The sequence below is a fragment of the Amphibalanus amphitrite genome, unplaced genomic scaffold (genome assembly GCF_019059575.1).
Source record: "Amphibalanus amphitrite isolate SeventyFive unplaced genomic scaffold, NRLGWU_Aamphi_draft 000026F_arrow, whole genome shotgun sequence".
NCBI lineage: Eukaryota > Metazoa > Arthropoda > Thecostraca > Balanomorpha > Balanidae > Amphibalanus > Amphibalanus amphitrite.
This window is the reverse complement of record NW_024881522.1, coordinates 976,715-991,505: the sequence shown is the minus strand read 5'-3', so window position 1 is coordinate 991,505 and position 14,791 is coordinate 976,715. Positions and strand designations below refer to the sequence as shown.

The 14,791-nt window shown below is 48.9% G+C and overlaps 1 protein-coding gene across 1 annotated transcript; it reads right to left on the bottom strand.

The window, feature by feature from the left end:
- Positions 1–840: 840 nt before the first annotated feature.
- LOC122363560 (signal peptidase complex subunit 3-like) lies at positions 841–7,629 on the bottom strand. The gene is made up of 3 exons (XM_043332990.1): positions 7,044–7,629; positions 1,945–2,211; positions 841–1,617 (listed from the first exon to the last, which is right to left on the bottom strand). The coding sequence occupies exons 1-3, from the start codon at positions 7,184–7,186 to the stop codon at positions 1,485–1,487; spliced, it is 543 nt and encodes a 180-aa protein (XP_043188925.1). The 5' UTR covers positions 7,187–7,629; the 3' UTR covers positions 841–1,484.
- Positions 7,630–14,791: the final 7,162 nt, after the last annotated feature.

The following is a 14,791-nucleotide window of genomic DNA, read 5'->3' as shown; positions in this document are numbered from 1 at the left end:
TTTGGTCTATACCTACCTTTGCTGTTACATATGACTGAAAATTCTATACAGCGTATATCGGCACTGTCAAATGAACTCAAACACTCATGGTCGAGCATCTTATGTTACTGCATTACATAACGCGCTTTATGTATGCAGTAGATGACCATAAGGGCCGTTATTGTTTGATAGTTCGAAGGCACTCACAGTCATTGCCCACGCTATCCGGGTGCATTTCCAAATATAACAGCGGAATGCGCAATGGCTCTCAATGACGATAATTGCGGCCGTCTTCGCGTTCCCTGTATACACTGTCGACCAATGGATTCAGTCAGCGGTGTTTGATGTCAAATAGAGCATAGTAAAAGGCACGACGCACACGCCTTGTGGGGCGCTATCTGGAAAAGGCACGCGCGTAACCAATGCAAACACCCTCAGTGCAACTGATCACGCAGGGCCCATGTGCGGCAACGTCCGGGCTGACCCATTGCTGACGACCTCTGATAACACATTACCATGGTGTTTGCCAGGACTATGTACAGAAATGCTGGGTAGCCTTGAGCTGCCGGCTAGCACACTTGGCGAAGAGCCACCCTCGGAGCACGAAACCATCCATGGGCCATAATAATCATCTAATACGGCCTGATTACACTAGGAGGAAGATCGCTGTTCGGTGACTGATGCTTGTTAGCAACGATAGTCGGAAAGAGTACAGGGTAACGCGAATTCAAACAATTTGAGCTGCACTTAGCGACGGATACCTAACTATCATCATTTTGATCACCATCACAATATATGGTCAAATGTAATGAGAGCCATACACCATCATTTCCTAAACTAAGCGAACCATTAAACACTGCGGTTTCAGGACACAGTGTATTGACATACTGTGGCTCCACCACCACTTTTGTGAAACTGGTTTGCTAGAAGCCATCCAATGGACACGCATGACAATAATCTGTTGGGGTGGCTCGTAGCAACACCAATGGTCGGCCACTTCGTGCAGAGCGCCGCTTGACGTCGTTGTTCCCTCTACGTTTAGCCTCAACGAAACGCTTTCCCACTACCCAAACCCATGCAAACACCACAGCAGATACGCAATCCACAAAAGAAGCGTTCCATCACACAGTTGAAGAAACAACCCTCCCTGCCTCAAGTCCCAACCCTCATGTACAGCATATCTACCTTTCTGTTGCATGACGTCTGTCAACAAAAATATATGCCGAGGCCAGAACAAATCCATTGATTTTTTTTGTGTGTCAAGTTGAATACTTTTTCGAACTAATGCTTCAAGAAGTTAACGATTTATGATTTCCTTTTAATTTGTGAGCCCAAAGAGCGCTTAGCACAGTGCGCGGAACTAGCCCAAGAAGTGACACGTTCCCTCACATCCCCCATTCGCCTATTTTCACGGCGGCTGCTGCTCCGTGCGATCACCTGGTGGCCGCACAGCGAACCGTCAGTTCAGCCAGGCGTCGACAGGTGGCAGCACCACCCGCGGCAGTTTAGGCTCCTCGCGCGGTGGCGTACTGCGCCGGGAACGAGAACGTGTGCAGACCGTGGGCCGCCACGTTCGGTAGGAGGCCCGCGTTGGGGATCACGTTCCAGTGCAGCGCCAGCGTCACGTTCTGGTTGTTCCTGTGCCGGAAACAGGCGGAGGTCAGTCAGGTCACAGGCGGAGCGGAGCCGGCGGTAACGCTGAACAGGCGCCACCCGCGAGAGCGGCGTCAAAATAAGTGTTCTGGTGGAAGGGCACCTACGATTTCAAGAAGATGCATTGAAAACAGTTTGAACTAACAGACATGAACTACACCATAAGCAATAAATATACGGCAAAATGGGTACAGACTATGCTGTCATAACGCAAAGCATGTGTCAACACTCAACAATACGATCACTTTAGCAGGTGTCCATCGCACAGTGATGTTTCCACAACAGGGCTCCATTTACACAGCTGCGACTCACTTTAGGCCGTTGCCATCGTCCCAGAAGTAGTACTTGGTGTTGATGCTCTTGACGTCGATCTTGGCGTTCTCGCCGCGTAGGATGATCTTATCCCAGAGCACCACCTGGTTGAGTGTGTTCTTGGGCGTCTGATACTCGGCCACCAGGTAGAGGAACAGCTGCTTGGCGTTCCAGTTGAACACGGACGTCAGGTCGGCCTCCAGGTCGAACGTCAGGAAGCCCAGGTCGTTCTTCTCGCGCGAGGCGCTGTAGTCTGCCACGTTCTTACTGAAAGAGACGGAGGACAATGAGTTGGGCAGTGATGTCAGAGAGGCTACTGTGGTGCACTGTAGTTAACCAATTAATTGTTATCATTTGTTCCCATCACCACATAAAGTTAAGAAATAAGTCACAAGAATGAGGAATCGAGTAGGCACACGCTTAAATATGCTATTCAGAATGACATCTACTGAGAAACTAGAGGTAATTAGAAGTAATTTCCCTATGGACAACAGGAGTAAGAATGAATGTTTCATGGCATGACAGTATTGTATTGTATTGTATTGTATTTGTATTGCATTTACGATCGTGGGCGATCCACACATGGCGTGGCGACTGTGAATAATTACAACTGCAGGTGAATGACTGACTGCCTTGTTTCTTAATTGGGGCTTTAGGGCGCGCCGACTACTAAGGTCATTTTGCGCCCATGATGACTGACTGCCATATCGCCGTAATTTTTGTAGTTTAGCACATCTAGGAGATTCATGTAACATTGTGGACATTGCAAAGTAAGGATAGCTTGGTGACTTTCCTGTCCAGCAACTGGTTTATGTTGAACATAGCTGCCTCAGAATAACACACATGGCCAATGTGACACAGAGAAAGACCATCGCCTACACAAATAAAATCTATTAAATATTTGGTCATGGTTGGTATATTGCAACAGATACTTTCACACCACTTTAGAGTTTCTGTTCTGACATCTATCCCATTCATTGTCATATTTTTTTGTCTTTGTTTCATTATTTGTATTGTTTTTTTTTTCTATCTTTTATTCTGAAACTGATTGAAAAATTTATCTACTTTGATAATGATAATGATAACTGAGTTTCATGAAAAGACTGCATCTGTTACTGGGTATCTGCCCGTTGGTGTTAAATTGAAATAAACATAAACATAAACATAAACAATCATAGGCGTAGGAACAGGGGGGGGGCAGGTGGGCAAGTGCCCACCCACTTTTCGAGGTGGGTGGGCCAACCATGTGTTTTGGCCCACCCACTTTTTACTCGAGGCCCCTCGTCTCGATTTGAGAGGAGGTCGTCACCTTCCAGAATAAACAAACTCGGTAAAAATAAGTTCCACGAATCCCCACGCACGGACTCCAAGGGGCCGTGATGGATCCAAGGAGGCCCTCTGTTCATACTTATCAGTCGAAGCCCCTGAGACTGATGGCCTGAGAGGCCCTAGTGGATCTGAGGAGGCCCCAATATCCACACTGGTCTGGGAGGCCCCTCCATCCACACTAGTCAGAATAGGCCCCTGACACTGGCGGTCTAGCCGAGGCCCCCTACCCTCACTAGTCAGAGGAGGCCCATCTATCCTCAATAGTCAGAAGAGGCCCCTGAGACTGATGGTCTGGGAGGCCTATCCATCTACACTGTAGCCAGAGGAGGCCCCTGAGACTGATGACCTGAGAGGCCCTTATAATCACACCAGGCAGAAGGGGCCCATGACACTGATGGACTGAGAGGCCCTTCTACCTATTCATACTGGCCACAGGAGACCCCAAAACTTTCGGTCTGGGAGGTCCCTCAATCCGGCACCAGTCAGAAGAGTCCCCTGAGACTGATGCCCTGGGAAGCCCTTATATTCACACTAGGCAGAGGAGGCCCCTGAGACTGATGGTATGAGAGGCCCTCATATTCACACCAGTCAGAAGAGGCCCCCGAGGCTGATGGCTGTGAGGCCCTTCTGTTCATATAACTGGCCACTGGAGGCCCCTGAAACCGGTGGTCTGGGAGGGCCCTCTATCCACACTAGTCAGAAGAGGCCCCTGAGACCGATGGTCTGAGAGGCTCTTATATGCATACTGGCCACAAGAGGCCCCTGAGACTGATAGTCAGAGAGGTCCACTCGTAATGAATCTGAGGGGGCCCTCTATATCCACATTTACACTTTTCTAGGGAGGCCCCCGGGACTGATGGTCTGAGAGGCCCTTTTATTTATACTGTCCACAGGGGCCCCCTGAGATCAATGGTCTGAGAGGCTCTTCTATTTATACTAACCAGAAGAGGCCCCTAGGATTGATGGTCTTACAGGCCCTTCTATTTATACTAGCCAGAGGAGGCCCATGAGACTGATGGTCTGAGAGGCCCTTCTATTCAAACTAGGCAGATGAGGCCCCTGAGAATGATAGTCCGAAGAGCCATGCGGCGGCAACTGGCCGTGGCCATATTTCGGCTCGGTGGGGCCCTACAGAGCTCATGAGAGCACCTCAAGGGCTCCCAAGTAGACACGCTTATCCCCATAAGGGTGCCACACAGGCTTCTGAAGGCTCCTTGTAGGCATCTAAGGGCCCTTTTCGGCCTCTAACGGCTCCACCCGCCTGTGATGGCTCCACACCAGTGGTTATGAGCGTCACACAGCGGCGCCTTTGAGGGTCATACTAGTGTCTCTTAGGGCCCTATATCGGTGGCTCTGGGGGCCCCACACCGGCGCCTCTGTGGGCCACCACACCTGTGCATCTCAAGGCTCTATATGTACATCTGAAGGACCCACACCGACACCTCTGAGGGCCCCACACCAGTATCTTGGAGCTCTGAAGGCCCCACACCGGTGACTCTGAGGACTCACCGGCTCCTGAGAGCACCATGTTGATGTCTAACGGCTCCACAAGGCCACTGAAGGCACAACGCAAACTCTCACTGAGCTCTAATGTCCATGTACCGGCCTCTGAGGGATTTAAGCCAGCGCATTCATAGCTCCACACCAGCAATTGTAAGGGCTTCACACTGAAGTATCTGAGGGTTCCACACCGGTGTCTCTAAGGGCCACATACTGGCATCTCTGAGGGCCCCATACCGGCGTCTCCGAGGGTCCACATCTGGCGGGCACCCATCAGCGACTGAAGGTCCCACACTGTCGACACCGAGAGCCCCATCTGCGTCTGGGAGCACCATGCCGTCTCTAAGAACCACAGCGGCTCCTCCGTACGAAAGATGGGCGTCTGCATGCCAAAGGGGAGCGGTTCTGAGACAGTAGGGCACCTACGTGCAATAGAGGGGCGCCTATGAAGCCCATAGGGGCGCCTCAATGCGAAAGAGGGGCGCCTCTGAGGCCTACATATATGGGCGTCCACATGCAATAGAGGTCTGCAAATTGCAATTGATCAATGCCATGGGGGTGCATTCATAAGAAACAGGGGCGCCGGCATGGCAAAAGAGCATGGCCTTCAAGTGTCCATAAGAGAGAGACGCCTATGATAAGCGCACATTGTATGCGACAACGGGGCGACTGTGGGACATATAGGGATGTCTCTGATGACTATAGGCACATAGGGCGCTTATATGCCAAAGAGGGCGCCTATGAAGCTAATGGGGGCACCTGGGAAACGAGGAAGACATTTGTGTAAGGGTTTTCAGGGGTCATGCGCCGTTTGCGGCAAATAGATTCTAAAAAAAAATCGGAGGGGGAAGAAGTTTTAAAAATGGTGCGGACTTTCCGCATTGTTCGCTTTAGCGGTTACGCCCCTGGGTACATCTGCCCGATCTCAGAAGCTAGATTTGGAGGTCATACTTGAAAGCAGCCAGCAGGATGAGGCAAAAGTTGGAGGCCCCTGAAAATAGGAGGCCCCCTGGAAAAGGAGGCCCCTTGACAGGGTGGCCCATCCACTTTTCATGACGTTCCTACGCCCATGTAAACAATGTTGCTCTGACTTAGCAACTCCTAACTTCTGATCAAATCTAGCTGTAACTCTAGCTTTGACATGTCTGATTAACTTTCCAATTAAAACATATTTTCTTCCGGAATCCATTTTCTTTTACCTCTATAACTTACAGCAAATGCATTGCATATATTCATACAAATTATTTAATTCTTACATATAATATACATTTTGCATTAAGTCTGAAAATTAAAGCATCATATTTTTTTTTTTGCAGCAGATATTGAGCTCTCAGCTGAGGACCAAACCCCATGTGAGTAACATTTCACCCAGGTTGTCATGCTATTTTTAGTACCTAGCCTAAGAGAATCAAGGCCAGTGTCTAAGATGGAATAAAACCTGAATGGCTAGAATAGAGTCAAGACCCGTGGCCATAAAGATGGTTTTGTGAGGACTGGGCATCTTTTCTGTGCTAGTCCAGAGTGACATCACCATTTGAACACTTTCAGGAGTAGAAATAATATCTGTGAAATGATATTGGGTCCTTAACTTGAATTTATTTCATTAATGTGTACACAAAAGTAAAACCTTACACAAAATTCAAAAACTATATTTTCAAGTGGCTTCCTTAGTCATTGTTCATAAATCATTTACACTACTGTCATCGACCCTCAGTGGACGGGCATTTTCACAGTATGGCCCACGTCAAACCGCATGATCTTCGCACAGCCACTGCAGGCACCTTAGCGTAAAGTGGATCCATCATACATTAAGTTTATAACACTGAATATATGAGAGCTTGTCAGGTATCCTTCAGACTATTACAATTTGGATGGAGCAGTCAGTCCATCAAGCCAGACAAAGGTTCTTCTCACAGAGGGTGGCTAATGACTGGAACAAGCTACCAGATGATGTTGTGTCTGCTGACACCACTGCTACATTTAAAGCTAAGCTAGATAAGCACCTCCAACTCAAAGCCAACTGTGACCTGTGACCTCAATGAGTACCCTGACATGTTTCCTTGCCAACAATGACATGGACAACAAATAGCATACTGCTACCCCAAGTCCATTATCTATATACCTATACCTATACCTATACCTATTTATCTAGAATTTCTTTCTTTCATTAAGTCACTAATTCAGACACACAATTGAATGAGAGCCATCTATAAATTAAATTTGGCTAAGCAGCGCACACAAATCAATACCTAAAACATAAAAATACTTACACAACGACCTGGACTGTTCTCACATTTGCGTCTCGCCGATTGTCATTGAAAAATGTTGACGCAAAGCAACAAAATGTGAGAGATGCAAGAACCGAAAGGGTGAATGCAAGGAGAGCATTACCCCTCGACAAAAATGTATTCATTTTGATTTCAAAAACTGGTGTAGAGCAAGCAACTTCTAGACAATAATGGACGTTTTAGCAAATTTGCAATCGATTATCGCATCCACTGAATTCTATAATAATCGTATCTCAACTACCCCTATCATTAAAATAAAGCTTCACACGCTTCACACAACGCTTCACACACAACGCGCTTCACAAAGCAAAACAGAGCGGCCCATGACAGATGACGACAGCGCTGTATTTGTGAAATGTGCGTCAAAATTGGCAACAGCTCGGAATGACTCTGGCGCCCCTAGCGGTAAAATAATTTGCTGAAACACGATTGCTTTTGTTTAGATTATTTCTTTAATGGATACCAAAAACGAGGAAAGTTGTACTGATAATTTAGTAAATTTGTCACTTTCAAAAGATATATATAGCTATAAAGGCCTCAAAACAAAGTTGACCTAAAATCTTACTACACGTTTGTGATGACGTAGTGGGCATCAGCCAATCACGAGAGGAGACGCTTTGGTGGGGAGTGTCTAAAAAGCAGACGAGATTGGCAGATGGGCTCATGCTCCGAAACTACGTAGCTGATTTCAACGAAATTTTCACGATTAGACGCGCCGTAGTCTGAAATGGTGCCGTTTTTATAACTTTTTTATTGGTGCACCCTTAGGGGTCCAAATCTGTCCAAAACCCCTAAAATCTGTTGCAGACGAGCCCATGCTCCGAAACTACTGGACCGATTTCGATGAAACCTTCACCATTAGACGCGCCGCTGTCTGAAACGGTGCCGTTTTTGATAATTTTTGATTGGTTCACCCTAAGTGGTCCAAATCGGTTCAAAACCCCTAAAAACTGTTGCGGACGAGCCCATGCTCCGAAACTACTGGACCGATTTCGATGAAACCTTCACCATTAGACGTGCCATGGTCTGAAACGGTGCCGTTTTTGACAATTTTTTATTGGTCCACCCTAAGTGGTCCAAATCGGTCCAAAACTCCTAAAATCTGTTGCAGACGAGCCCATGCTCCGAAACTACTGGACCGATTTCGATGAAACCTTCACCATTAGACGCGCCGCTGTCTGAAACGGTGCCGTATTTGATAATTTTTTGATGTTAGGGGTTTTGGACCGATTTGGACCACTTAGGGTCGACCAATAAAAAAATATATCAAAAAATGGCACCATTTCAGACTACGGCGCGTCTAATGGTGAAGGTTTCATCGACATTTTTGTCCAATGCCTGGTATTAGCCGTTTTCACGACGGCCATCTGGTGCACATCTGGTGCACATTTGGTGCAGATTAGGTGCAGATTTGGTCAAATCAGGTTCAGTGTGTCTCTTAGGTAGGTACTAGCTGCAGCTAGGGTTGCACTAATTGCTTATATGCCTGCTTTGTCATATTGTCAGAGAGTATCATCGATGAAAACACTGAAATAAATTCATAAAGTACAGATATTTGCTGTAAAAGAGATTAGGTACAGATTTGGTCAAATTAGGTGCACTCGTCGGATAGTCCGTCGTGAAAACAGCCATTACCGTCTGCCATGTGCAGGCACCCTCAGAAGCAGGGTATATAGAAGTTAGAACAACCTCAGAAGTACGGTACTTAATGGCTGAATCGGCTGGGTTAGGGATAGGTCTTATAGTACCTATGGTGGGAGACAGAAGAATTAGTGATAGGGTTAGGTGTAGTGGCATACGTTAATTCCAAACATTTTGCCTGAGACTGAGAGACTCATTCCAGCATTCATTGCATACCCTTACCGTGCCCCACAGTCTTATATACCTGGGTCCAAATCTAAATCGAGCATGCTGCGATTAAGCTAAGTCACCATTAATGCGGTATATCGGTGTTGTTCTTCCGTAATCCACGAAATAATGAGGCTAATTTGGTTGAAATTAGACCTCCATTAGTGCATAATTAGCAGAACATATAAATGAAGGTGAGGCGCATAGCTCCTAATAGGGCGAGATGGATAGTTTTTCATTGGCCCAGGCACGTATATCGATTGTGAAATGTCGGTACTTATAATTGCACCATTTTGCCTTTTCCATCCTTAGGACGGTCAATTCCTTCTCCTCCACGCCTCAACCCCTGCTCCGGGCTGGTCGGGCAACTTTATCCCATGCGGGAAGCTCCCATAGGAGCACGCCCGTAGCCGGGTGCGGTGAGTGTTTTGGGGGCTGGTTGGCCTGTCCACTGGATGGGCTCAGCCCCGACGACTCACTAAGAGGGTATAGGTGCCTGTTCAGACCAATGTCTCCCCCTAATTCCTATCATCCTCCCGGCTCTGAAATGGTCCAGTTAGACCGAAAGAGCCTTATAACATAACAAAACAAGTAAAATACTTATAACTGTTGCCAGAGTCCAGCGCAGGCCGTCCAGTTTTATTAGTGGAGGAGATCAGGCGGGGATAGCTATCGTATCCGTTTTATTTAATGGGTCTGCATGAGCACTCAACCCGGAGCAGACCTCCATCCCGGATTCAACACCGCGGGCTCAGCGACCGTCGCCGGTACTTGGGGCCTACCGTTAGCAGTTAGAACCGTTAACGGTGCATTAGCCGGGTGCGCGCCGCTGCTAAGAAAGGCCCACGCATTTTACGTTCGGATGAGAGGCACCGCTCAAGGGATTTTCCTTCTTGCACTCTACGTGCATACAAAATGGAGGATAGAAGGTTATAGGGTACGTAGGTAGTATATAGGTACTGAGTTATCACCCACCTGCTTATAAAGCATACTTTCATAATTCATTCTGACTTTCACTGATGCCTATCGCATTCTCTGGCTTACTTCCCTTTCACTCTCTCTCTCTCTCTCTCTCTCTCTCTCTCTCTCTCTCTCTCTCTCTCTCTCTCTCTCTCTCTCTCTCTCTCTCTCTCTCTCTCTCTCTCTCTCTCTCTCTCTCTCTCTCTCTCTCTCTCTCTCTCTCTCTCTCTCTCTCTCTCTCTCTCTCTCTCTCTCTCTCTCTCTCTCTCTCTCTCTCTCTCCTCCCTGCTTTTGCTCTGTCTTCACCTGGCTCTTGTTATTATGTAATTTATTTAAAACCACTACCAGTTTCTGCAGAGCGCCTGCACTTACACCTGATTGGCGGCGCGGCGAGCTGGCTGGCATGCCGCTCATTTCCGCTGGCCTTAGCTCTAACTGCCGTCGAGCACCTGTGCACGGAGTGGATGGTCATACTCCGCCCCGGGGCCGCCCACCTCGCCCTGTCCCCGCCCGTAGACTGGGGGACTCCGGTTCCAATCCCGGCACGGATGTGGTCCGTGCTGCGCTAGTATCGCTGGGTTCCACGGGATGTGTGCAGTCGTAAGACCGCAGACCAGGCACAATCAGGAGACTGAAGAATCTGCGGCGAACTGCAGCGCTATCAACGAAATAATTTTGCTTAGGTTAGATGAAAGAAACGGGAAGGAAAGAAAAGCTTAAGTTCTTTTGATCAAAACTTCTTGACCGAAATAAAAATAAAAGTTCAAAGACTGTATAACTTTACCCGAATAACTTATAGAGTCGGAGCAACGGGATTATAATATTGTTTTCCTCCGATAAATTTAGGACGTTCACACTAATAATTTTTCGCTGTAAGTGTCTGAACGTCTAGCCGGCAGTTGCTGACTCACGATATGACTGACGTGTTTTATTGGCGTGCCTCCTTCACGTGCCGGTGTGGGTTCCGTTCCGGGGCCAGCTGTCCATGCACCCGCGCTGCGTGACGCTCCAGACTTCTTTGGGCTCGTGCCTGATTCGCCCTCTAAAAAATGGGTGGTTTTACCGCATCATGGACCGGCCGAGCGGTGTACCGCAGGAATGCCACCGGCGACCGGCGTAGAGTGAGCTTGGACTGATCTCCAGGGTTTTGGTGAAAGAGTCAAGAGTACGCCGGCGCAGGTATCTACAGATACAGCTGGCTCATTTGGTTGTCCCTGGAAGAGTTCGTTGACAGTGAATTCAAGGTCAGGGTTACTGAGAAAGAAGCCTGAACGCTAGCTGCAGAATGCATCCTTAGCTCCAGGCAGGTGCAACGATGATGTGAATCCTAATGTGAAAGCCTGACTCCTGATGGAACGGGATGTCTCCTGACAGACTTGAAAACTCCTGCTCAATTTGGCTAGCCACTGGAAGAGCAGATTGACTCCTAGCGTCCTGGCAGACTGAATGACCGTCAGCGGGTCTGGATGATTCCTGCCATGACAGACGAACTTTGATTGGGCAAGACATTTTGCTGAGGACCACCCTGCCTGACTCGGCGCAATCAACCGGTGAGAGCCCTCGGTGAGAACGCTCAGCACCTCTGAGCACTCAGCTCGCTTTGAGCTACCTCTGTGAGCCGGCTCAGCTGCGGGCAGTCGCTCGGTGTGTGGGCCGACCTCCCTCTCTTCAGGGCCGGGCGCCAGACCACACCACTCGCCGGCCAGCCCGCGGCAGGACCCGCCCCAGAGGTGAGAGCCAGAATACGCCGCTGTCCCGCCGACGCGCACTTCAGAACCGATCGGTGGTGCTGCTGGCTTTGATGACGTCATAGGTCGAGCCAGTGACGTCAGCGGTGCCACGCGGGCTGGCCGTCACATAACCGGTTCGGGAGCCCGGCGGCAACGGTGGCGGCGGCGCTCTCCCTGCCTCCTTGCCTGTCTGCCGCTCCGATGCGAAGGGAGGGATTTCGGCTCGACTTTCGAGTCTGGGACTCTGAATAAGCTCAACGGCCGACTCTCCTGGACGGCTGAGTCTAAGGCGTTAGTGCGGGCGGGGTACCGCGCGTTGGCGCATGGGACGGATGAAAGGACAGATGGGCGCGTTTTTTATCCTGTATCCTAAAATGCGTCCTTTCCTTTTGCTTCCATGGACTAACTCTCGCCAGTTCTCTCGCAATACGCTCCAAAAAACGGCCGTGAGAATCGGACTTGGTAGGCTTAGTAGACCGTATTTGTCTACTCATGGATCCAGACGCTACTACAGGCACTCGTGTTCATATGAGAAGGAAGCTTACCTGATTTCGTTGGTTTGCTGAAAAGCCGGTTGCTTCACAAGCTTAAGATGGTAAGATTTAGTGGATTCGGAGCACAAGAAGAAAGCTGTACTTATAGGTATAAGGTGGGTACTCACGTGTGAAGTAGGGATTTAATGCAGAACAGCTATAAGCTAAAGCTGTGACTTAATGGGAGCAAGGAAATGCCGATTAAGGATTTCACATTTTTAAGATTGTCCTAAAGCTCAAAAGTTATGTTATACGACTTTGTAAACTTTTTTACCTGTCATACATAACAGCCAAAAAGATCTTAGCCTGTCCTGACTTTTACCTTCGCTTCATAATATTTAGATTTTAGACACATACACTACCTCACATAATGTACCTCAACATTTCGTTCGAGTGGTCATCAGCTAATATTCAGCTCAACTCAAGCCCATCAACAGTTCGTCAAATAATCGTTCTCCGTCAAATGGGCCTGGAAGCCAAAAGTGCCGCCCGATACTTTCAAATTTAACCTTTACTTTTACCTGGATCTAATATGAGAACCATCTACGTACACATTTTGGCGCTCACCTGTGATGTGAGCTCTTGTTTGACGTACTCCTGGCTCTCTACGACCATCCGTACGAAAGTTGGATTGGGCGGGGAAGGACACCTTTACCGTTCTCCAGACATTGAAAGTTTACCGTATACCCAAAGCCAAAGCCGGGCAAAACAAAAATATAGAATTAGCAGGCAGTTACATTAACATTGACAGTTCAAATGTCGAAGCTAAGTTAATAATGCATCTAATGAAGACGGGTAGAAAGGCTGCTGAATTACATCCGGATCTCCAGCACTTGCAAAGCAATTCTTACATCACCTCACATTGTCACGGTATTCGTTTCGGGCAACCTAGACGATTTGTTTCCTCGGCCACTGCAATGCAGTATATTTTACCACAATCTGATTATCGAATAGGTATGCACATCGGATGGTCACAGGTGAGGGCCGTTATACTGCCGCGGTCGGAAGTGGGCGTGCTATCCGGGGAAGGTGCAGACCGGAGCGCTGACCGTCCGCTCTGCAGGAGAGCGTCCACGGTGACCGGAACGGGAGTGGCCGCACCAGATCACGACCGGCACTCCCCGACTAACGAGCCGGCGGGCTGGGGTGGGGTGGGGCGGACGGATCCACCGGGCAGGGTCAGCGCGGGCCGCCAGATGGAGGGCGCCTCGGGCGCTGCGGCGAGGCGCGCGCCGAACTCCCGCGAGTGGAATGTGAGTCAGTCAGTGGCAATGGCCGAAAGAAAGTGCTTTTAGACACCGTGCTGTCCATTCCCAGTACCTGCAAGTTTCCCACCAGTTCTGTCCCAGAGTCCCAGCTCTGCTGTCCCGTCCCTGCTCCTTCCCTGTCCCATCCCATGAGTCCCAGCCCTGCTGTCTGTATCGAAGGCCGGTCCCAGCTCTCCCATCCAGAGCAGAGCGGGCCCTGTCGACACCTTCCAGGCGCGGCGCCCCCATGCCCGGCCGTCCAGCTGAAGGTCGGACCGCCCCGGGCCAGCCTCTGTTACCAACTGGCCGGCCGGCCAGTGACGTCACCCGTGTCAAAACGGTTCAGCGAACGGGCTGACGTATAGTTTTTTTCTGCTAATGTAATATTCAAGGAATGTACATACGTTTTCTGCGGGCGTAGGCAGGATTAAGAGCTGCGCGAGATACGTCTATGTGTGTGTTTTAGTTGGAATTTGATTCGAACTTACTCTATCATTGGTCATGGACATATGTCTGATGCCAACTCTAAAGGCCGCCGTCCACTGATTGAGTACGCGCTGAATTTAACATTGGAGTCTATGGACTGCGCGCCGACTACGGTTCAGTGCCGAATGCGTGATGAATCGCATTCAGCTGATTATTCGGCGGCTGTTGGACGACGAATTATGCGCTGACGACTCAAGATTACTTAACTTCTCACGACTTGAAATGCTGGACGGCGGCCTTAGGTAACCATGACATCCTAGAGAAATACCTGCTGACCACTGCTTATTAAATCTGTCCTTTGCGTTGCAAATGAAATCACGCTTAGGGATGCAAATGCCTTTTCAACAATTGGGGTGTAGGCATCTGTGCGGCTGCGCCTGACAAAATTTGTATCAACTATTGGTCTCGATTACGGCTGACAGATACCTACGTTTGTGCATTTTTTGATGCCTGGAATGACTTACTTGCACGCGTGTTCTATTGTCCACCAGAGGAAATTAGAATAACAGGTGCCAAAACAGTGTTGCATGCTGAATACATGCCTTGTGACCAGCTTTTCATTGCGAAAACATGCGTTAAAAGCATACTGAACTTATTTACCGCGGCGCTTACGTGCTCTTACAGCCGGCTTATTTATCCTTTCTTTTGGCCAGCATTCGGCCTCTAACGGCTCTTACCCTATAGGGAAGTCTGCAAGTCCGCGCTGTGCAAGGATATCCCAGTCACCAAAAGCAGCTTCTATCTCAGCGATCGCGTCCCTTGCATGCATATACCGATGCCTTTTAATGCCAATGTTTTGGTCTTGCATATGGTGATCTTACATGTTTGCTGCTCGGCAGCAACAAAAACCTCATCAGATTCGGCGCTCGGGGCCGAGGCGGCGGTGCACTGCACATTCCTCGGCCACGGCCACCATACCGGCGCGG

Excerpts from the sequence above, each read along its gene's own strand:
- LOC122363560 (XM_043332990.1), bottom strand. The coding sequence starts at position 7,186 with ATGAATACATTTTTGTCGAGGGGTAATGCTCTCCTTGCATTCACCCTT. Across the intron at positions 2,212-7,043 it reads AGAACAGTCCAGGTCGTTGT|TAAGAACGTGGCAGACTACA; the intron begins GTAAGTATTTTT and ends CGTCTCTTTCAG. Across the intron at positions 1,618-1,944 it reads GACGATGGCAACGGCCTAAA|GAACAACCAGAACGTGACGC; the intron begins GTGAGTCGCAGC and ends TTTCCGGCACAG.